This window comes from Myxocyprinus asiaticus, chromosome 10 (genome assembly GCF_019703515.2).
Source record: "Myxocyprinus asiaticus isolate MX2 ecotype Aquarium Trade chromosome 10, UBuf_Myxa_2, whole genome shotgun sequence".
NCBI lineage: Eukaryota > Metazoa > Chordata > Actinopteri > Cypriniformes > Catostomidae > Myxocyprinus > Myxocyprinus asiaticus.
The window spans coordinates 51,285,001-51,309,388 of record NC_059353.1 but is presented as its reverse complement, the minus strand read 5'-3'; the positions used below and the strand labels follow the sequence as shown (position 1 = coordinate 51,309,388).

The 24,388-nt window shown below is 37.5% G+C and overlaps 2 protein-coding genes across 2 annotated transcripts in view; both read right to left on the bottom strand.

Annotated features, from left to right (window-relative positions):
* The window catches only part of LOC127446978 (neuroligin-4, X-linked-like), a 760,753-nt gene that overhangs the window by 613,233 nt on the left and 123,132 nt on the right, over nt 1–24,388 (bottom strand). The gene's annotated exons all lie outside the window — the stretch shown is intronic.
* On the bottom strand, nt 8–22,828 carry LOC127447012 (matrix-remodeling-associated protein 5-like). Its single transcript, XM_051708452.1, has 7 exons — nt 22,677–22,828; nt 22,029–22,227; nt 20,185–20,314; nt 19,190–19,580; nt 12,435–16,409; nt 7,895–8,795; nt 8–5,135 (listed from the first exon to the last, which is right to left on the bottom strand). Exons 2-7 carry the CDS (start codon nt 22,211–22,213, stop codon nt 3,230–3,232), a joined length of 7,488 nt encoding a protein of 2,495 aa, XP_051564412.1. The 5' UTR covers nt 22,214–22,227; nt 22,677–22,828; the 3' UTR covers nt 8–3,229.

The following is a 24,388-nucleotide window of genomic DNA, read 5'->3' as shown; positions in this document are numbered from 1 at the left end:
AATACTGTTCATAAATAATAAAATGTTTATTCAATTATGTAATTATGATTTCAAGAGAAGCTGATGAAAATAAATGTTAACAATTGTAAGAGATGATATACAGACTTAAACAGTTCAATTAGTTGTGTTTTGCATTTAGAAGTGAACACCTTTCATTCTCATGTACAATATTGCAATGACACCACTTGTTGACAGTTCTGAAGTGGGTACGTTAGTTACAGAGACTTCATTTCAACACAATTTCCATGCTAATGCAAGATACTGCTAGTTGCTGTTTACAAAACTGTACATTGTTGTTTATGTGCGAGAAAACAGAATTATTTTAGGGATAAGAAACACTGCATATGGCCTAACCCTAATGTGCACTGGAAGAAATTCCTGATTTAATTCAATAAAACTGTTTTCCCCCACTACATTTTCATGTAAGCCAAACACCTATCAGTTAAACAGTAGCTAAGACCCACAATCTGCCAATCTAGAGAGCTTTTTGGCATCAGATGTGCTCAGATGCAAAGGCAATTTCAAATCGTATAACATTACATGCATGTTTGAATCATAAGGGAGTTCCATAAATGCATTATGTATGTGATGCACACTTTAACTTCAGTAAAAAATAAGGTTTCATTGTGATATTATGAGGGTCCATTTCAGTCAGGACGTTGCTTGTGTAGACAAGGGCACATGAGGTTGTGAGTTTTGAGACAGTAATTTATTGTGTACCAATTATGAGTTAATTTTATTAGTATGGATTTTTTTTTTTTCCCGAAGGACACACAGAATTCATCATTTGTTCCCATCAGCAGGCCCAGACAGAATCTGTAGATTGTTTTTTTCATTGTCTGCTCTGTTTATGGAGAAAATCTGTGCAATTCTAAGGAATGGATTTAAATGTGATTAATGGCGGGGGGGGCTAAACCTCAAATGAACTTCAGCTGACATAAAAATATGAGCACTTCTGGCGCACGCATTAAAAGTAGTAAAGCATGGGAATTGACTGAACAGAAACAAATACATTGCTTTCCTGTTCTTGATAAACAACAAAGATCAAACTATGTCTTGCTCAAGCAATCAATAAGCCAGGCTTCAGCTAATTTAAACGAGTAATGAACACTTGCAGTACACGCTTTGAAACTCAAAAAAATCATTTGCCTCAAACAAATGTTTTGGTGCACGTTTCAAATTAACCAAATCTGATTTTACCATCAGGTGTCACCAGCGTGAGGAGTTTCAAACACTCTGAAGTTGGAAATAATTTTTATAAACAAACAGTTAATTGATTCAGAGTTACAAAAACATTTGTTTACACTATCATTCTTTTAAACAGTATCACAGCTAACTCAGAGGAACACTAATCTCACCCATGGTAACAAAAAAATAAACCCCTATCATAACATAACATGACATAATTAACATTAAACAGAACTTAAAACAGAACTATAACCCCCATCATTTTTAAATGTTAATTAATAACACCAAACAGTCCCCAAATCCTGCACAGATGTACCTCATTAATTATGCAATACCAACAGCCAATAGCAAGTCCTCTTGCATAAACAACAACAGACGTTGAAGTATATTCCTGATAAAGACTATAATTCGGCATCTGATATTCATTTAAATAGGTAAACGTGCCATTTTGCCTTTTGCACTAAGAAAAGTGAAAATATGCAGACGTCTGATCGGTCCATCTAACCACATTTCTACATTACCCCCGGAACATGAATAAAACAAGCTAGAAATGAATGAAAGTGGATGAGGGCCTGTGTGTTGTTTTGTAGACGCATGTTGAACCATAAGGAGATGTTCCGTTCTCAACAAGTACAGATGTTTATGTAAGTAGTTATAACTTGCATGATATGACTTATATGATATCATAGAATGACCATTTACTGTTTGCACAATGTTATCAGGCTAATCAAGTAAAATAACGTTGATTTAAAACCTACGTGGGTTTCGTGTTCTTCTTCTTAAAAGAGGAAAATTTGTCTTAATTCACAGTAAGGTAAGATATCAAAGATCAGTCATAAAGTCAAATATTGCTTTGTATCCTATTATTGCGGATGAGGAAATGACGTTAACCCTTACCTCTTCAAGACACACAATGTCGAATGCAATATGCATTATAAAACACAGGGCATATTGTGCTTGTGTGACATTGTTGAATGCAGACACAAACAATAAAAGACTGTCAAATGATTTAAGACACATAAAAAAGAGGGACTGATACACAAGAACACGCAGTTGAACCAACAGTGTTCCAGAAGTATCCGAAACTGAAGACAGCGTCCCCGTCAAAGGTATGTGTGAACTGTGAATATAATGGTGTATAGCCAGTCTCTCTCTCTCTGTGCCGGTGGAGTGGAAGCAGATTTCAATCTCTTTAGTTAGATTGGGTCAACATTTGAACTATGGAAATAACTAGTCAGTCACCGTGATTTTGACAATCGTAGAAGCTGGTCTGGTATAAATTGGCCATATTGACTGTGGAATGTTGTTGTGATGACAACATGATTTTGCAGTAGCTTGACTGATAGAGCATTACACTTATGATGTGTAGGAGCAGGATACGAGTCCTGAAGAACACGCGAGTCCACATGTTAGCCCAAAGTGTCATAGAAGCACCACAAAATGACACTTTGTGTTTTTCATCTCATATTTGCTTTTTCTGACACTATCGGTTAGGTTTAGGTTTAAGGTTTAGAGTAGGGAGGCCGGTTTTGTTGATTTAAAACTAGATAAAGCATTTACCTTGAAAATCTCATCTGCTTGGGTGAACATTTAACTCGCTTTTAGCATCACACAGTGGACATTTCACCTCAAAACTGCAGCGATATATGCAATGAAAATCGTAATATTTTAAAACAACGTTGCCGCAGTCACTTCATTTTCATGAGATCAGGCAGATTGGCCAAAATTATAATAACCAAAAATGCAAGGGGTGAAAGATTTGTAGAGCTTTGTGTATGCCGGCCGTTCGGTTCCAATTTTGTGAACATATGCGTAGCTTTCTGCCGTCGCATGTATCTGCTCTTCAATATACTTCTCACTCCAGAGTTGCTTCATTTAAAGTGGATTAAACATCATACTTTATTTACAAGAAAGCCAGTAGAAAATGTTAAATAAACATATACTATATTTTTAAAAGACCTCTTTTCTATGTATAAACAGTATCGTCTGCACTAACTAATCGCAGTTTTATGGGTGCGTCTGCAAAATGAATCACTTTACATCAAAACACATACACATATGTTCCTTTGCTGTCACTACCCACCACATTTTTGGCCGTGCACTTATAGAAGCCATTGTCTCTGCTCGATGGGTTCTGAATAATTAATGAGCCTTGTGGGTGGAGATACTTGTTGCCATAGAGACGAGGCTGGGCACCAACCTTGAACTGCAGTCCATCCGGCATTTCCCAAACCACCTCAGCCTTCGGCGTGGCGAGAGAGAGACAGTTTAACTGAACCGCCACACCTGGTCTGGTGTAGGTAACTGCCGCAGGTCCACTGGTGATGCGAGGAGGATACGCTATTACGATGATAGAAACTGTCAGACTTGAAGATCCATGTTCGTTAGTAGTCTGGCAGAGGTATGTTCCCCTGTCATAGACGGATGCCCTTTGAACAGTCAACGTACCGTTATTGAGAACAGCGTAGCGTCCTGTTTGCATTGGTCTGGTTAGGACGACTCCATTCGGCAAAGTCCATGTCAGCTTGGGCAACGGATTTCCACTTGACAAACAGTTTAGCTGCAAATTCTCGCCACTTATGATTCTAACCAGTGAGCTGTACTTGTTAATTATGTCAGGTTTTCTGCTCGACTCCAACATCACAGTCCTTTCGACGTAACCAGCACTGTTATGCCCTATGCAACGATACCGGCCCACCTCTGAAACGGAAGGTTCCCTAATGAGTAAAGTTCCATCAAGCCGATGATGGAAGCGGAAAATACCAGTTCCACTGAGGAGAGACGTTCCATTGGGGAGAATCCAGGTGATCTCTGGTTTGGGTTTTCCATCTATGGAACAGTTTAAGCTCACTAGTATTCCATCAGTCAATGGGACGGTTTCCGTAGGCAAACTTCTCAGCCGTGGTTTCTCAATATCTTCAGTCACATCAAGTTGAACCTGGAGATTTGCTTCTCCTCCTTCATTGCGTGCAATGCAGAGAAACACAGCAGAATCGCTTTTCCGTACAGCACGGATATCCAGCGTACCATTGCGATGAACTGTGATTCTTGAGCCGTAGTATGGTGCAGGCAGGACAACATTGTCCGGGAGTACCCATGTGATCTGTGGAACTGGATTTCCCTCAGCTTTGCAGTCTACAAGTACATGCTCATCTTTCGAGGCAGTTCTTTTGATGGTGCTGGGACTCTTCAATCCATTGATGACAGGTCCAGACACAAGGACTTCTACATGAATAACTTTCCTGTTCACTCCTGCAACGTTCCTAGCCGAGCAAGTGTAATTCCCTGCGTCAAACCTCTGGATCTTCTGGATGCGCAGCATCCCATCATTGGCGACTTTGTACTTGTCTGATACTGGCAATATGATGTGACTTGATGGTGACATCCATGTTATGGTAGGAGCAGGTTCTCCTTTCGCACTGCAATTGAGGACGACCGTCTCCCCGTAAGGAACTTTGATGACATTGTAAGTATTATTCCGAATTACTGGCGCATCTGCCACCACCTTGATGTGAACTTTCATTTCATCCTTTCCAATCTGATTCTCGGCGTAGCATGTGTAGTCACCTTCCTCTTTCATTCCCACCTCATTGAAATACAGCGTGCCATTGTCAAACACGACATATCTCTTGCCGCGGATCCAGTTGTCATTGGACTGCAGGATGTTGTTGACCATCGTACCATCTGGAAGACTCCACGAGATCTCTGGGTTTGGAAGACCAGAAGCGATGCAGTCAACCATCAGCTCGCCTCCATATGATACCTTGTGATTGCTTAGTGGCTTGTGCTCGATTTTGGCGACTTTCATGATCACGTTGACTTTAAAAAGAATGTAAACATCTCCCATTTTGTTTCTGGCGACACACAGATAGTCACCCTCATCCCTGTGTGTCACTGATTTGATAGTCAGGGTGCCATTACTGAGCACTTTTATCCTACGATCAAAGCTGAAATGAGAGATGAAGCGAGAGGTTTGATTCTGATGTCTATAAAATGCATTATTTGTAAAAGGACCAATTAACTTTTCCTTCTATCGAGATAAAGAGTTGATTGTGCTATGGAAGCATACTGTAACTTTGTAACTCAAAATTTTCTTCCATTTGGAAAAAAAGAGCATACAGTAGCAAGAAAAAGTATGTGAACCCTTTGGAATTAGCTGGTTTTCTGCATTAATTGGTCATAAATTGTGATCTCATCTTCATTAAAATCACAAGTATAGACAAAGTACAATGTGCTTAAGCTAACAACACACAAACAATTATACTATTTCATGTCTTTACTGAACACATCCCATTAAACATTCACAGTGCTGTGGAAAATGAAAGTGAACCCCTAGGCTAAAGACATCAGCAAAAGCTAATTAGAGTCAGGAGTTGGCAAACCTAGTACCCAATTAATGAAACGAGATTGGAGGTGTGGGTTAGAGCTACTTTGATTTATAAAAAGCTTTAAAACATTTTGAGTTTACTATTCACAAGAAGCATCTGCTGACGTGGACCATGCCTCGCAAAAAACAGATCTCAGAAGACCCACGATCAAGAATTGTTGCTTTTGCATAAAGCTGGAAAGGGTTACGAAGTTATCTGGAAGAACATAGATTTTCATCTGTACACAGTTAGACAAATTGTCTATAAACGGAGATGATTTAGCACTGTGGGTACTCTCACTAGAAGTGGCCGTCCAGTCAAGATGCCAATTTTAAAACTAATTTTGGATGCATTACAGCAAATGGCTCCCACATGTCAAGTGACCAATCACGATGCAACACACTTAATACCGCAACAGCAAATAAGATTTGAGTGATTTTTGGTAGGGAAGAATATTATTAATAATGACAGTGATTTTGTTTTGTTCCTTACACTAAACTATTGAATGACTTGGAATATAGCGCACAAATCACATGGACTTTTTAATGAGAATTTTTATTGTGTATTTTTTTTCCCTTGGCAGCATAGAGTTATGCAAACGTTTCCTTTTTTGTTTCCTCAGAAAAAAGAAAATAGTACAGCATTGGAACAACTGGAGAACCACTGTTTGGGGCAAAATGTTTTATTTTAACAATAAGCTGGAATTATTCATTAACCCTTGTGCGTCAATTAAAAAAGTTACTCAGAGGTCCTTAGAGGACAAAAATGTCTGCGTCAGAAAACTGCCATAATAATATTATATATTAATATTATTTTCCACTTTCAATTAGTTATTTTTTTTAACCAACATCAGTCCTGATCATAACTACCAAATATTCATTCATTTTCAGGATTTTAACCCTTTAAATGCCAGTTTGTTTACATAATGCCACTGTTGTTTTTACACACACACACACACACACACACACACACACAAACATTTCTCAATACACACATACAAAACACACACTGACATCCATACCAACACACCCAAACAATTTTAGCTGCATCATTTATTCAATTGTCCTGTAGTGCTCTATAATACAGCAAACAGAGAATAGGGGAAAAGCATGTATTTGCTCCATAGGCTAAACATGAGAAAAATGGCGCCATCTGGTGGAAAATATAAAAATGTAAATTTTGAAGCCAGGGCTCCAGAATGAAAGTATAATATCATAGAATTCATGTATTTATGCTTTAATGGCACTGGGATCAAATAATGCAGTTTTAATGGGTTTCAATGGGGACATTTTTGTCCTGAAGGTCCTGAGTGTAACTATTTTGTGTACACAGTGTATTATAGATGTATTATAGGAACTGAGGTTGAAATATCAAAATTCCCCAAAAAATACACACCTTGGGCAAAATGTATGCCTTTGGCATTAACACAGTCAAAATGATTGAAAAAATGAAAATGAAAAAGAAAAAATGTCCCGAAGGTCACACAAGGGTTAAAAAAATAATGTCAGTCCACTAATATTAATATATCAATAATGCTTCTGTTTACGCTCCTGCTATACTATTTATGCGTTATGTATGAAATGTATGTGGGTGTAAATGTTAAGTAATGTATGATTATTTACTCATATGTTACACTGTGTCAGCCGACCGCCCCCACTCTTCTTTAGAATTTCAATAATGTCTGTCAGGTCTATCTTATATCAAAATGTAGCTGTCGTGCAAATGTAGTGATAGATTCTGTTTTATTACCATTTAATGTGTAGTTTTTTGATGAACAGTTCTGTTGTATGATCACGCCTCGCGGCACCCGTCAGCCTCACCAACCAACCCAAAGGTTGAGACCTTTACTTCCCCCTGTTGAGTTTATCAGCGCTACATTGACACTAGGTACTTGTTATCTCAGCGACAGCAGCACAACTGGAGGCACATAATAAGACATTAAAAATATTCTGAGTTTGGCTTTGTAGATCAGCGCCCCCAATGAGATGCCACCCTAGGCAGATGCCTATATCTGGGTTGACCGGCTCTGTGCCATGGACAAAGATGTCTGTCTAGTGAATGTTTATATAGAAAAATAAATGCATTCGGTGTGAACGGCCCCTAAAACTTGCCTGCAAGTGTTGTCCGATTTGAGAGAGAATCGTACTTTTGAGTCAATGATGGGTCAAAATTATTTTTTTTAAATTCTGTCTCCATTAATAACAAATGCTTGGAAAGGTCATGGAAAAGTTATGGAGAGTGGGAACCCTGGTATGATCTTTTAAATAACCAGAGAGGACAATTATGACACAACACATGGCACTTTAAATGAAGCTGTGGTAATATGGAAGTTCTCATACCTGTAATGTACATCAACCAGTTTTTTAGATGGAGTCCTCCAGATGATCCTGGAATTGGGGCTTCCAGTGGCGGTGCAGTTCAGACTCAACTGGTCTCCGTAGCTCACATCTGTACTCTGTGAAGGGGTGGACATGATTTTGGCCGTTGATGAATTTCTTTTCACTAGTAAACTCACAGTTCTTCTAGACACACCCACAGAATTCACAGCTACACACTCATAATTCCCAGAATCCTTTTCTTTTGGATTGCGGATATACAGTGTCCCATTGGGGAAAACGTACAAGTTGCCATTGACGAATTGTGAGGGACGAATTTGTGCGCCACTCATGGTGACCCATCGTATAGCTGGACTTGGCGCACCCTCAGCAGTACAGTGGATGTACACTTCCTCACCATCATGGACCGTATAGTTTTCCCAGCGCTGTTCCTGAATCATGGAAGGCAACGCTGAAATTTGGAGCCTCACTGACAGCATGTCGGTCCCAGCAACATTGCTTGCTATGCATTTGTAGATGCCCCTGTCCGGGTAGTTAGTGTGCTTGATTTGAAGAGTTCCATTTGCGTGAAGCATAACCCTCTGATCCGTACTGCTAACAGAACGCACCACTGAGCGGTCGGGCAGCACCCAGCTGATGTTTGGGGTCGGGAGACCCTGCGCCTGGCATTCCATAAGAGCACTGTTTCCGAGATAAACAGTCATATCTTGATGACGTGGAAGTGTGATTCTGGGCATGTGCACAGAGACCACCAGGGTCACTGTCATCTTATCAATGCCGTATAGATTTCGAGCACTGCACATATACTGGCCGTGGTCCTGAAGCTGGACATTGTGGATGATAAATGTCCCATTGGACAGGACCTCAAACCGCTGGATTCTGGTATTTGCTGATATGATGGCTCCTGTGGGGGAAAACAATGACAGAATAGGAGAAGCTGTTTTTATTATTTATTTTACAGGTGCATCTCAATAAATTAGAATGTTGTGGAAAAGTTCATTTATTTCAGTAATTCAACTCAAATTGTGAAACTCGGGTATTAAATAAATTCAATGCACACAGACTGAAGTAGTTTAAGTCTTTGGTTCTTTTAATTGTGATGATTTTGGCTCACATTTAACAAAAACCCACCAATTCACTATCTCAAAAAATTAGAATACATCATAAGACCAATAAAAAAAACATTTTTAGTGAATTGTTGGCCTTCTGGAAAGTATGTTCATTTACTGTATATGTACTCAATACTTGGTAGGGGCTCCTTTTGCTTTAATTACTGCCTCAATTCGGCGTGGCATGGAGGTGATCAGTTTGTGGCACTGCTGAGGTGGTATGGAAGCCCAGGTTTCTTTGACAGTGGTCTTCAGCTCATCTGCATTTTTTGGTCTCTTGTTTCTCATTTTCCTCTTGACAATACCCCATAGATTCTCTATGGGGTTCAGGTCTGGTGAGTTTGCTGGCCAGTCAAGCACACCAACACCATGGTCATTTAACCAACTTTTGGTGCTTTTGGCAGTGTGGGCAGGTGCCAAATCCTGCTGGAAAATGAAATCAGCATCTTTAAAAAGCTGGTCATCAGAAGGAAGCATGAAGTGCTCAAATTTCTTGGTAAACGGGTGCAGTGACTTTGGTTTTCAAAAAACACAATGGACCAACACCAGCAGATGACATTGCACCCCAAATCATCACAGACTGTGGAAACTTAACACTGGACTTCAAGCAACTTGGGCTATGAGCTTCTCCACCCTTCCTCCAGACTCTAGGACCTTGGTTTCCAAATGAAATACAAAACTTGCTCTCATCTGAAAAGAGGACTTTGGACCACTGGGCAACAGTCCAGTTCTTCTTCTCCTTAGCCCAGGTAAGACGCCTCTGACGTTGTCTGTGGATCAGGAGTGGCTTAACAAGAGGAATACGACAACTGTAGCCAAATTCCTTGACACGTCTGTGTGTGGTGGCTCTTGATGCCTTGACCCCAGCCTCAGTCCATTCCTTGTGAAGTTCACCCAAATTCTTGAATCGATTTTGCTTGACAATCTTCATAAGGCTGCGGTTCTGTTGGTTGTGCATCTTTTTCTTCCACACTTTTTCCTTCCACTCAACTTTCTGTTAACATGCTTGGATACAGCACTCTGTGAACAGCCAGCTTCTTTGGCAATGAATGTTTGTGGCTTACCCTCCTTGTGAAGGGTGTCAATGATTGTCTTCTGGACAACTGTCAGATCAGCAGTCTTCCCCATGATTGTGTAGCCTAGTGAACCAAACTGAGAGACCATTTTGAAGGCTCAGGAAACCTTTGCAGGTGTTTTGAGTTGATTAGCTAATTGGCATGTCACCATATTCTAATTTTTTGAGATAGTGAATTGGTGGGTTTTTGTTAAATGTGAGCCAAAATCATCACAATTAAAAGAACCAAAGACTTAAACTACTTCAGTCTGTGTGCATTGAATTTATTTAATACACGAGTTTCACAATTTGAGTTGAATTACTGAAATAAATGAACTTTTCCACGACATTCTAATTTATTGAGATGCACCTGTATTTATTAGAAGCCATCATTATTCCACAAAAATCCAGAACCTTTTACAAGCTCAAAGCATTGCATCAATAATCTTTTTATTAATTAGACATCGTGTTTTTCTTGATTTTTATTTGTATCTTAACATTTTTATATGACATGTGAAGTACTATAAAAGGTGCTATACAAATAAAATTACATCTATTTTTACTATTATAGTTTTTACAATAATAATGTTAATTAATAATAATAGTAATAATGTTAGTTTTTGAAAATTTTAGGCATACATAGAGGTTGCACAAAAAGAGGAACATGCAATGGTTATATTGTATCTCTAAAATATGTCATTTGCATTCTCCGTCTCTGGTATTCCAGAATTTTGTCATACTAATTGGCTAGTTGTTTGTTCTACATTTTGATAAAAACCACATACAATAGTTGGCTAGTGCGCAAGGAATGTCAACAACAATCATTGTCTCGCAAATCAAAACGAAACTCAAACATTACGTGACAAAACAATTAATTGTGGCTGGTCTCACTTTCAGAAATAACCTATTCGGATGGGATTAGTTTTTTAAACAACGTTTGAGTTGTAATTTTTATCACTCGACGTCTGAGATTTATTGAACAGGACTAAAGATCTCTGAGTTTTTTACAGAGGTGGGAGTGTCTGTTTTCTATATGTGGGCATTACAGTTGGTTGAACACATAATTTAGGTGATAAAATGAACGTATCTTTTAAACTTTATCAGTTTAAATGTAAAATTACTTGTCATTTAAAAAAATATTTTTAAATAATTACATTTATTGATTGAATTGTAACATCAATTATACATTATTAATTCACGAGTTTATAGAAGTGGCTGCCTATAATAAACCCAATGAAATAACATTACTTGATTGAGCAGAGAAATTAAGGTGATTATCTTACCTGACGCTGATATTATTACAGAGGCCAGTCTTAACAGTTTCTGCAATCTTAGCTTTACTTGTTAATTTTATTTTCTTATATTTCATTGGATGGCAAAAAAAAAATCTTCATCCAAATTGAAAGCCGCGCAGCAGGCAAAGTATGATCTTGATGGTAGTTCATGTAGGTAAAAATAAATGAGGAGAAGCACTGTAAAAATTAAATATCAACAATCACAAATATTCGCTTTCGGACAGGATTCGATTTTTCAGAGGACCCTTATATTAGCTGAAAAACAGTAGGTAATTTGCATTGGAATTTTTTTCCTCTCTTCCAAATTAATTTTTTTCTCTCTTCAAAAATGTTTTTTTTCTCTCTTCAAATAAGAGAAAAATATTCTCTCTGAATAGTTCCGACGCTGAATTCTGATTGGATGAGCTACATTTGAAGCCATTGTTCAATTAATGTAAACACAACTTGCATAACACATTCTGTATTAATGTGCAAAATTTTATATTAAAGGAAATGTTCACCCAAAAATGGAAATTCTCTCATGATTTACCATCTCAGATGTGTATGACTTTCCTTCTTCAGCAGAACCAAAATGAAGATTTTTATAAGCACATTTCAGCTCTGTTTGTCCATACAATGCAAGTAAACAGGTGCCATCAGTCTGCTGTCTGTTTGACGGTCCAAATGTCATATTTAGGCAGCATAAAAGTAACCCACATGATTCCAGTCGATTAATTAATGTCTTCTGAAGCAAACTGATAGGTTGACGTAAGAAACAAATCGATAATTAAAAAGTTTTTAACTATAAAGTGTTTGATTGTTGTTCATTCCTCTGTTGTATACAAACAGAGGAAGACATTAATTGATCGACTGGAGTCATGTGGATTACTTTTATGCTGCCTAAATATGACTTTTGGACTGTCCAACAGACAGCAGACTGATGGCACCCATTTACTTGCATTATATGGACATTCATTTTTGGGTGAACTAACCCTTGCATGTCTATTAATATTCATGGACTTTCATGGCTTGTTGCTTTAGTATTTCACTTCCCTTTTCACAATGTAACTGTACTGCAACTCCTTGTCATGTCATATGTGAATCACCTGTGGAAACTTTAGTCCAGGTCAGGAATGGTTTGGGCTCCCCCACTGAATCACACAGCAGTTGCACATCTGTTCCAGCATTCACAGTGATGGTGTGGAGTTTGGCAGTAGTAATTCTGGGTCTCATTGGCAGGACAGCTGGAGTTTGGGGTCGTTGAGGTAAAAGAACTGTGCTCGACTGTCTGTTTATGGATTCCCCATGGATCTGAATCTGGTTGTTTGGCTGTCTGGTTCTTGAGGTATTTGTGGGATTTGAGCTGGTTGTGGTCAATATTTTCGGTGTTGTCGTTGATTTGATGTTGTTGACAGATCTTAAATCCACAGATGAGGTGATCTCGGAAGGTGTTCTGATGATATTGGGCCTAAAAACTACAGAAGGATTTCTACTGTGATAGAAAGGATACCTATTATTTGTGCTGGGAATTCTAATACTGTGTCTGGCATCTATGTAGTTTGTTGCAGGATTTCTTGAGTAAATTGGGATTTTGTTGTCTGGTAAGGGAAGGCTGGAAGTTAACGGGTTAGCAGGTGTTGTGGTGGTTGTAGAAAGTAAAGTGGTTGCTGTAGGTAGTGTTGTTATTTTAATGAGTTGGGTTGTAGTGGGAATTATGGTTGTTGTTACTGCAGATGTAATTGTGGTTGAAGTATCTATAAATGTTGCAGGAACAATCAAAGGTTCATGCTTTGGAACCAACTGTTCCCTTTGGTCTTCCTTAGAAAATGAATTTGAAAATGAGTTTTCATTGTGAGTAGCAAGAAAAGGTGTTTGTGAACTTGCTTCCAAAGACCCTGTTTGAATTCCAACAGAGATGATGGATGTTGTAGGTGTCTCTGTTGTTGAGGGAATAGATGTTTGGTTTTGAACCAATCCTTCTTTAAAGCGTTCATTTGGATGTGAATATGTGGCCAAAGACTTGTTTTGAATCCCAACAGTTGTCTTTGTAGTTGAGGAAAATGATATATGGTTTTGAACTGATTCTTCTTTTTTAAAGCTTTCGTTTGGTTGTAGAATTAAATAATTTTCTGGTGGCACTGGAGTGACTACAGATTCTTCTTTAGAAGTAACATTTTCCCTAGAACTACTAAGTTCCAACGTATCATTCTGTCTTAGAACATCCTCAAAGTGCGATTCCCGCACATGGAAGACATCCGATGTAGAATCATCTGGGTTCAGTGTTAAGCTAATTTCTGTTGCATCAGTTCGTAACACAGTTGAAAGGATGTTTGTAAATTCCTGCCGAGAAGTTGTCAGTGGGACATTTTCAATGCCAGGTTTATCTGTTGGATCGTCATGTATGGGAACAAAGTTCTCATCCATTTCTTCTGCAGATGCATTGTCTTCATCCTTTTTCTCTTCTAATGGAGTAGTGTCTTCATTTTCTAATCCCTGAGTCAAAACTCCAGACAATGTTGCCATTGTAGTGCTCATGGGGTGAGATGTAGAGCGACTTCTAGAGCTAGTTGTCTCCTGAATTTCAAGGAAATCAATTGGCTTCACTAAACGGATGTCTGAACCAATTTTCCCATCAGAAAATATGGTATTTTCCTCATTAATTCCATCTGTTAATGTCCTCTGGAAAGCTCTAGTAGTTGGATAGACAAATGTGCTTTTAGTTGGAGTTGTGGGGTATACATGAACAGAAGCTCTTGTAGTTGGATGAACCGATGTGTCTTCAGCTAGGGTTTTAGGTTCAGTGGTCAATGATACAGTTTGAAAATTAACTTCTGCTACAGTAGATGTTGACCATGGTCTTCTTGTAGTAATTTTTGAGAATGGCCTTCTTAATGCTATGCGCCGCCTGCCTCCGAAACGCCTCCTAGTGCTCCAGTGATCTTTTGCTCTTGATTGTGTTGAGGCAGTTGGAGCTTCTTGCTTAATACTGCCAGTTGAAGTATTAGTAAATGAAGTGCTGACAATACGTTTTCCAGCATCAAAACCACCCGTTCTGGAGATATTACCCACACTCTCTGTCTCCAGTTTGATGACAGGTCCCAAGTTTACTCGGTTATTTTCTGTCTGCTCATGTGGACTTATGGTGCCCACATGCCTTCCTTCTGCAACATTTATCTCTGTGATCACATAATCGGAAGCAGCTGTGGGATATCTGGTGTAAGTCACTTTGTCTGAACTAGTGTCTAACTCTGAAGGAGCAGTTTGGTTGATGTTATGGTTTTGTTCCTCAGTCTGAGGTGTAATTGTTGGAGTGTTGTAAACATGATGACCCATTTCGTGTGGAGTGCCGAAAGTGTTTGGTTCTTCTTGTGGATTTATGCCATCTGGAGATGAACCCTCTGTGTTGTCAATCGTTCCTGGCTTTGCTAAATTCACCGGTGAAGAATGCTGGACAATGTGGCGTGATGTGTTGGCCGTTTTCTCACGAATTTTGGCCAAAATATCGGCCCATTTCTGGGGGTCTATTATGTTCTTTGTATTAACACTTCTTTGGTTTTGCTCTCCGTGCATGCCTTTCCTAAAAGGACGTCTATGGCGGACGTTGCCAAATGACTGTCCTTTTTTTCTTGCATTTGGACCCCTCCTTTGGTTAATGAAGCTTCTGTTTGGTAGTATTCTCTCTTGAGTATTGGAATAATCTCCAGAAGCTTCTTCCATTTCCTCCAAAAAGGCTTTTACCTTAGTGGACACACCTGCAACAGATTGTGGTCCAATGGGAAACTGTTTTAGTGGCTGGATTGGTTTCCTTCTCAAGACCGTGAGTTTAGTTGCCAGTACATCCACACCATGCTGATTCATGGCTACACATTTGTGATATCCATTGTTGTTGAGTTGGCTATTTGGAATGAAGAGAGTCCCATTGGAATAGACTACGGCCCTGGAATTGTTTGCCTTTGCATTCACTATACGGCCATCTGGAAATATCCAATTTACCACCGCATCTGGTGCTGCCATAGTAATACAAGGCAAAGAAGCAGACTCGCCAACAAATCTAGTCAAAGCGCTTCCAACCTCTTCACCTGTGAGCGGGGTTGACGACTCCACAACGGAAAGACGGAAAGGCAGAATATCAGTATCTCCTACAACCTCTGCAATGCAGTAATAAACTCCAGAGTCTCGGTGGTTGACAGATTTAATGTGAAGCGTGCCAGTGCTAGAGACAGATACTCTATTGTCAGGTGTTCTGAATGCAGCTTTAATATCTGAACCATCAGGCAACATCCACTGAATGGCCACGTTCCCAGAGCTTTGCACATTGCAGTCCATTTCAATTACACCACCCACAATAGAGCTGAAAGTTGTTTGGGTTTTATTGTTATGTTGAATCATGACCCAAGATCTCCTCTGCTGTCTCATGAGTTCCCTGTCTGTATTGATTGACAGATAAGTGTTAAGAATAAGCCTCACGCTCTTAGAAGAGGAATAGAGCCGGTTCAACTTTATGTTCATAAAGGATTGCATTAGCCAAGACGGTTGGGCTAAAACATTGGCTCGGACTCCAGTGTAGTAGAAGGCGTCCTTTTCAATGTCCTGCTTGTATCTGTAGCTCACCTGCGGCTCTTTGGTTAACATGATTTCCCTTCGTAGATGCACAGGCACTTCGCTGTAGTATGCAAGAAGCCTCCACAAGCTTTCATAGTTGTCTCTATCAATAGGACATTCCAAGTCAAAGAAAAGACTCATGTTTGCAGTGATCTCCAGAGATTTGGTGTAATTCCAGCTGATTTTACTGGACTCTCTTGGTTCTAGTATTTGGCAGATGATGTCCGCTTTAGTCCCATGCTCATCGGATAAAGTAAGGGAGATATTTCCAAATGGTGGTTTGATCCTGTCGATGGGCAGAAGTTCACTGATGTTCTCCTCATGTGAGATGTCCTTTCCTGAAGACCTGATGGCTGGTCCTGAGCAGATGAATTCTTTAAAATCAGAGATATATTTTCCTTTAAAGTGTTTAGGAGAGGCGCACAGTGGACATAGCTGGCCACTGAGAAATGTTCTGTCCTTCTTACATTTCATCACACCTGGGAAAAGATCAATAAAAAAGCCAGAATTTAGAAGACTGAATTCAGTATTTCACTCAATGTTTCTACAAGTTTATCGCAATCATCTTCAGTGCTGGGGAGTAACTACTGTAACTAAATGAGTAGCTTGTAACTTGGAATACTACAGTTTCAATGTAGCTTTCCCAACACATCCACCTCTAATTTGCACTTTTAAAGAGCCCATGAAATCAATATTGGAGTCTTGTGTCTTGTTTGGTGTTAGTTGTTATGTCTGTTAGCCATGTCCTGTATATGCTAGTGTAATACTAATAATAGAAACATTTACTTTAAGCAGATATACACATATACACCAAAAATATTGATGGCATCCTCTTGCACTCAGTATCTATAATAATTGTGCAACACCTAACAATAGAAATTAGAAAATTATGGTTCACGCCTATGATGTAACCTAAAGGCTATTGGCAATTTAAAAACAACAGGAACAAGTTTTTAACCCTTGTGCATCAATAAAAAAATGTTACTCAGAGGTCCTTAGAGGACAAAAATGTCCGCGTCAAAAAACTGCCATAAATATATGATATATTAATATTATTTTCCACTTTCACTGACTTAGATTTGTTAACCAACATCAGTCCTGATCATAACAACCAAATATTCATTCATTTTCAGGATTTTAACCCTTTAAATGCCAGTTTGTTTACATAATGCCACTGTTGTTTTTACTCACACACACACACACACACACACACACAAACATTTCTCAATACACACATACAAAACACACTCTGACGTCCATATCAACACATACCCAAACAATTTTAGCTGCATCATTTATTCAATTGTCCTGCAGTGCTCTATAACACAGCAAACAGAAAATAGGGAAAAAGCATGTATTTGCTCCATAGGCTAAACATGAGAAAAATGGTGCCATCTGGTGGAAAATACAAAAATGTAAATGTTGAAGCCAGGGCTCTGGAATGAAAGTATAATATCACAGAATTCATGAGTTTATGCTTTAATGGCACTGGGATCAAATATTGTAGTTTTAATGGGTTTCAATGGGGACATTTTTGTTCTGAAGGCCCTGAGTGTTTTGTGTTTTGTGTACACAGTGTATTATAGATGTATTATAGGAACTGAGGTTGAAATATCAAAATTCCCCCCAAAATACACACCTTTGGCATTAACACAGCCAAAATGATCGAAAAAACTAAAATGAAAAACACAAAGGCTTAAACAAGTGCGTTTACATGAACAATATTACAACAATTATGCTTAATTTGCCAACGTGTGTGGTCATGTTAATGCCTTAAACCATTGCCCCCTAAAAAAAGAAACAAAGTTTAAGCATAAATCGAATTTACGTTGCATGTAAATACCTTAACTAACGTTCCTACTGGCTTATCCAATGTGTGCAAGTTTTGTGCAAATAACTAGATGATTTCAAGTCCCATGTAAGCACAGTTTTCTTGTGTTGTCTGATTTTTTGAAGAAACTGATTTTTAGTAGATATCAGTGTATTGATGTGCATATAAACATGCTCAGTATGTCCATCGCCAACTTCCTGTTTCAATAGTAAATATGTCAACACAGAAAATATGTAAAACTGTGCTCGTCAAGCCATTTCAATGTGTCTTTAAATACAGTAACACTTTCTATAAAGCCCATATTTATAATGCATTAGTAATGTCTCATAATACACCTTATAATATGTTATGACTTCTCATAAATAATTGTAACCACAATTATAATAATGACCTATTCAGAGTTATACCTTAGAGTATAATGCATTATAACACAAACAACATCCAATTTTATATGCAGAAGTTATAATGTATTATATATATTTGTAATACATATGCTTTAAGTAAAGTGACAAAAGAACTGTCTTATAAACATTCATAAGATATTATTAAGTGGTTATAAGACATTACAAGTCATGCTGGAAGTTATATACATTACACATGCACAAACACACAATAACACACATTCAATGCACATTTTGAGATATTATGAAAAACACTTGTAAAGCTACAAGATTAAAATAGATCAGAAACTCGAAATATTTAATGTTGATCACACATGTAAACACACTCAAGAATAAAATAAAAATAAAACTGATTCTATACTGAACTCTATTCAATAAACTTTAATGTTTGTGCATCTTATTTGGAGACTTATTTGATAAATAACTTCCATTATATAAGTTTGACTTGTAATGTTAGTGTATGTTACATGTTTATGTTATGGCTGTTTATAAGCAGATATTGCTTTTGTACTTCTAATATGATCACATCATAAAGACTTTTAACTGTTTACATTATACAGCACTTATACTTTATTAACTTCTGCTGTATTAACAGTGGATGTTGCTTGTGTTATAATGCATTATACTCTAAAGTATAACTATGAATAGAGGAAGTCTTATAATGCATTATAACTGTAGTTCTATTTATTTATGAGAAGTTATAACTTATTATAAGGTGTATTATGAGACATTTTGAATTCAGTATAATGCATTTATAATGCATTTACAATGCATTATATATATATGGGCTTTATAGTGAAATACATTTGAAATGAGAGGACCAAACTGCAGTTACACAAATAGGAAAACAGCAGATACATTTTTGTAATCCCTCATATCTGAAGTTTTATTTTTAAATATAAACATTTATACTAAGTATTAACATGTGGGTATATGTTTTAAAACTGATATAGCCAGCTTTGAGAAAGTATGATATCTAGAGTAAAATGGGATTGGACATGTGAAGTGTATAAGACTGGTGATGTACCTGAATGATGTGTTCTCCAGTCCTGTATCCAGCTCATAGCACAGTCACAGCTCCAGGGGTTCCCATATAAGAAGATGTTCTCCAGCTGAGGCATGTTCTTCAGCATGTCTCTGGGCAGATTGCTCAGAAGGTTGTCAGACAGGTACAGGTGCTTCAGTGTGGACATGGGAAACTGCTGTAACAGGGTGAAGGTGCTGAATGTAGCAGGATGGAGCTTCTGCAGGTGGTTTCCCTCGAGATGAAGCAGCCGCAGTGATGTCAGACCACTGAAAGCGTCAGGGTGGATGAACTCGATGCGATTGTGGTCCAGATGGAGCCTCATAAGGCTTGACAAACCAGAGAAACTGTGGCCAGTGATGACTTGCAGTTTATTATAGCTTATTTTTAACACCTGCAAGAAAAAAGAAAACCATTTTTGGCAAGTGAACTCTGAATGTGCCACAATTATAAGACAAGGTATCTAATAAATTAATTTAAACTCAAATCAGTGTTTCATGTATTTATTTATGTGGCAATTAAGTCTTGTAATAAGCTGGATAATGAGCAATCTGAAGGTAAACAGAACGTCCACGTAAACCGGAAGTGAAATTAAGTTGTTTCTAGAGGCTCTGTGATTTCTTTTTTCTCACGTAATAACATCATTTCAACGCAAACCAATATTGCATGTCCATTAATTTATTTATTTGGTAGGCAGCTGTGTAATAAGCTGGATGATGTACAGCCAACTAGTCGTTATTGCAAAATAAACCCTGTCCTTCAATTTGTATCGGGGTCCTGATCACCCTGTTGTGTTTATTTTGCAATAACGAACAGCTGATTTTACATTATTCCTTACAAAATGTCTTACAGGTTTGGAATAACATGAGAGTGAAAACATAATGACAGAAATATTTGATTAAACATTCCTTTAAAATTTAAGTTCCTTTTTATCTGTCAGAACCAATAAATTAAAATATATGATGGACTCGTGCGCTTCAGAGGACAGTTTTTTTTACCTGTAAGGAAACCAGATCCTGAAAGGCACTATCTGGAATTTTATGCACATTGTTGCCGTGCATCATCAGCAGCTCCAGTTTTCTCAGGCCACCAAAGGCGACGTCTGTGATGTGATTTATAGTGTTAAACCTATTCAAGGTGAAACGCATCGTTATCAACCACATTTTCATTTGTTTAGACTTATTTCTTTAAATACATTGTGACTCAAAGACCCTAAATTTTTACAGACATGTAGAATAATTAATATATCATGTACACTACAAGTCAAAATTTAGTTCACACTTGACTGAATTTGTTTCTCATGCTCTTAAACACCTTTTTTTTCAATCTAAAACCTTATGCTTAAACCCCTTAAACTCTGGTGCATGTTTGGGCTGCTGCCCACAATTTTTCACAGTTAAATTTAAAAGCTCACCATTCCAAAAAAATGGTGACTCACCAGTCACATACTGTGGACTAATTGCAAAAAATTGGTCTCGTTTTTCAGAGAACCCCCCCAAGTAAAATAAAAATACTTCAATTATTCATAAATAATATTGTATGTGTTTATAATCTTATGATAACCAAAGTTTTTTTGAAAAAATAAAATACATTAAAAAATAAATAAATAAATATTTTTTTGTCCTAACTTTGTAAACATGTAATTCTGGTTCTGTTCACTCTACCTCACTTTGAAAAGTCTCATTTTGTTCCACTAGGTGGCAGAAAGCACTAGAAAAAATATTTTTTCTCTATTACATTCCATCACAATATACAGATCTGAAATGTAGGTGGCGCTCTAACACATTTTAACCCTCACAGATGTGCTCGTCCATAGACATTCAGTCTAATTTTCAGTTCAAGCACCACCCTCATTGTTTCATTGAATATCTCGGCCTCTGAGTGGACTACAAGCTCAATCTAGGTGTCATTAGAAAGCTGAGCTCCTCCCGTTTGTGATGATATATAACATTTTTCATTAATAGTCAAAACCATATCTTCTATTTGTTTTGTATGCTTTATCTTCTGGATGGCATATTTTGTTCTGGACATCTAAGATATAACATTGGATTATTCAGCCAAGAAAGCTCACAGAGAAGTAAAAAAAAAAAGACTCTTTTTTATTTTTATAAAACTTCCTAAGGTAAAAGCAGATATAAAGTTTTTGGCTATTTGCATTATTGGAGCATAAAAGAGACGTTTGTATTTGATGACAGACAGAAATCATATTTCACTTTGTGATTCTTTTGAAAATCTTTTGAACTGTGGTATACAGTAGCTATACAGCCATATTCCTGAGAATGAGAGCTTTCATTTGATATATGACTTGTCCATTTAGGTGCTATGTGAAGGACTTTTATTTTTATATAAATATTTCTACCCCGTTACCTCTAGGGGGCGCTAATTTTCAACGTGAATGTTTTGAGGGCTTATTTTTTTATTTTAAGTAACATAAATGCAGAAGTGAAGGTTATCTCTGAAAAGTTCAGATTATAAGCTTTCAAATGATACCTCATATGCCTGACTTATGTATACGGAGACTTTAAGGTTTTAAGCGTAAACATTTTTCACACTATAGCGCCCCCCTTTGGACCCGCTGGCGGCTCCATAGATTTTAAGGGTTAAATGCTTGAAACTAGTTTTGCAGATAAACATAAATAAACAAATGTATGTTACAATAGTAACATATTTATTTTTTTAATGGATGAGTGTAGATGGTGAAGGAAAAAGCATTCAGAAATTGTTAGTTCCATTGACTTCTAAAATGTTGATGGTAACAAAGGCATTTCCAGACTTTAGATTGTTAGTGTAAATAATCATGAAGCTACACAGTCAAAGCAGTTGACAGTGTGCAGTAACTCACCCAAGATTAATGCGCTGAACTTGTGTGGAGATTCCCGTGGGCACCTTGGTCAGCGAGCGGAAGGTGCAGTGAACTTCAGCGGGCACGTAACAGGCGCATGGCCGCGGACAAGAGCCGGTGGAGCCCGGAACACTGACGAGCAACATCAGCATCAACCCGATGCGTGAAGAGCCCATGATGCCCATGACAGAATGAATCACTGAGACACACAGACAGCTCACAGAATTATATCTTTAATTTAGTCAACATGTGCTGTAAAAACAAAACAAAACCAAGAAATTCTAATGGAATGAAAACAGGACAATCTGAAACTTTTTTTCCCCAAAAGGAATTTCCATTTATACAGTTTGGATTTGATCTAAATTATGAAAGAAATTCATTCAACAACACATTCAGATATGGTCAAGCCTTTTTAAATAATTTACAATTTTTTAGTTTGAAAAATAATTTAATTAGGAACCAAATTAAGCCAGCATGCAGCCAAAATTAAGACCCCAACAGCCTACATCAATAATAAAATATTTATGCATTGATTGTGTATGGTTTATACAATTATACCTACATTATACAAATTTCAAACGAGTTTGAAGATGTAACAGTTTTATTTCATGTCAAGTTTTCATTCAAAAGCACTGGAGAAACACTCACCTTGCAGTTCTTGCACACGACTGAATCTTGAGCCTTCATTTTCTTAAAATAGTGCACATTTTAATCAGTTGTAGGCATAAAATCCACTAGAACATCTGAACATCTTAATCAAAAATGACTCTTGAGATTTGCATAACAACAACAGGGAAATTAGAAATAAATCTAGACAAAACGGGCTGCTTATTCAGTGAGGAAAACCTCCAAAGATTCATTTAATAAATAAATGACAGCGGAATATTCCATAAGGATCCAGTTAGACCCGTCCAAGTCTTTGTGCAGGAACCCTGGAGCTCCAAGAGTTCAGCTGTAAAAGAGTGATTGTGAAGCTCAACCTTCAGTTCAGTCTGTAGAGGAGGAGCCAACAGGGAAAAAAGAGGAGTACATCTCTACAAGAGCAACACAATGACAGTTTGAACATCAGAAATGTCATTCATTTCAAGATATTTATGGGTGTTTCTTTAACTTTGGACCATCAAGTCCCAAGGGTTGATTTTCACCAAAACAAACAGAACTTTTTTTAACTTTTTGTTATATGAAGGTCTCGTTAAAACGGGATTATAAACTTGTCATCATAATTTATTTTTGGCACCTTATTCATCACCTCACCAAACAATTTCGGCCCTAATTAAGTTTGTTCAGAAGTTAGTGTACTTGTTAACCAAGTGGACAAAAGTGTGAGTAAAGAGCATGCTTGAGATGAAATATGGCCAATAAACAGTGAAATCTCACTTTGTTTTGATTCGTCATTTCCAATCAAACTGTAAAAAATGTGAAAATGTTTAGTTATGTTTATTTAACATGCATAAAATGTTAGCTATGAAATTAGTTTTCGGTCATTTTTATTTCAAAAATGTAAAAAATGTTGGATATCAATGCCAAACCGATCAGTTTTAATTAAGAAACAAAGTTCAACGACAAAAAGTGAACTTTCTTAAAAATCCACAAAAACACACAGTACACCTAAATCCACTTGAAGGTTTATCAGGGTCATGATCTGATCTTATTCTGGGAAAAACACACCTTTATTTTAACACTGACAACGAAGTTGTATTTTTCAATATTTCAAGTAGTCAAAAGTTTCCCTAACTGCAGAATCCCCGTGTCACAGGGCTATTTTAATCCTGGTGCCCATTGACGACCTTTCTTGTCCTTTTGCAATCTGACACCATTCTTTACTATAAATAATTCCTGCAAAAAATTAACCATTTGCCTTAGCTATCAGCCAAAGCATTAGTGTCTGTACAAACTACACAACATGCACTGATGTATGAAAATAAATAGTGATTGGAAGCTTGATATTTTAATCATCACTTCTAAATGCGTGTTCACTCAGTCTTTATGAGTGTGGCGATTGTTTGCTCAGAAGTTCAGAAAACAGAAGCTTCCAGGACGTGTTCAGAGGTGGTTTGGGCTGGTCCTGGTCTGGCTGATAATTCAAGGAGAAGGAAAGAGTTAAAAATATGTTGGATTCAGAATTGCACGGCAGCTTTTATTGGATATTTTACGTAACAACAGAACTGTGTTTCGATTCATAATTGTACATTTAACTAATACAGGAGCCCTTTGTGTTGTATTTTTTGCATTTATGCCCCTAGCAGACAATTTCTTGCCAATGCAACTCATTATGCATCTTAATCTATTACAGTATTTTATTAAACCTTTATAGTACGGTGTACCCATAACAATTTATTATCTCAGCTTTCAGAAAAAGC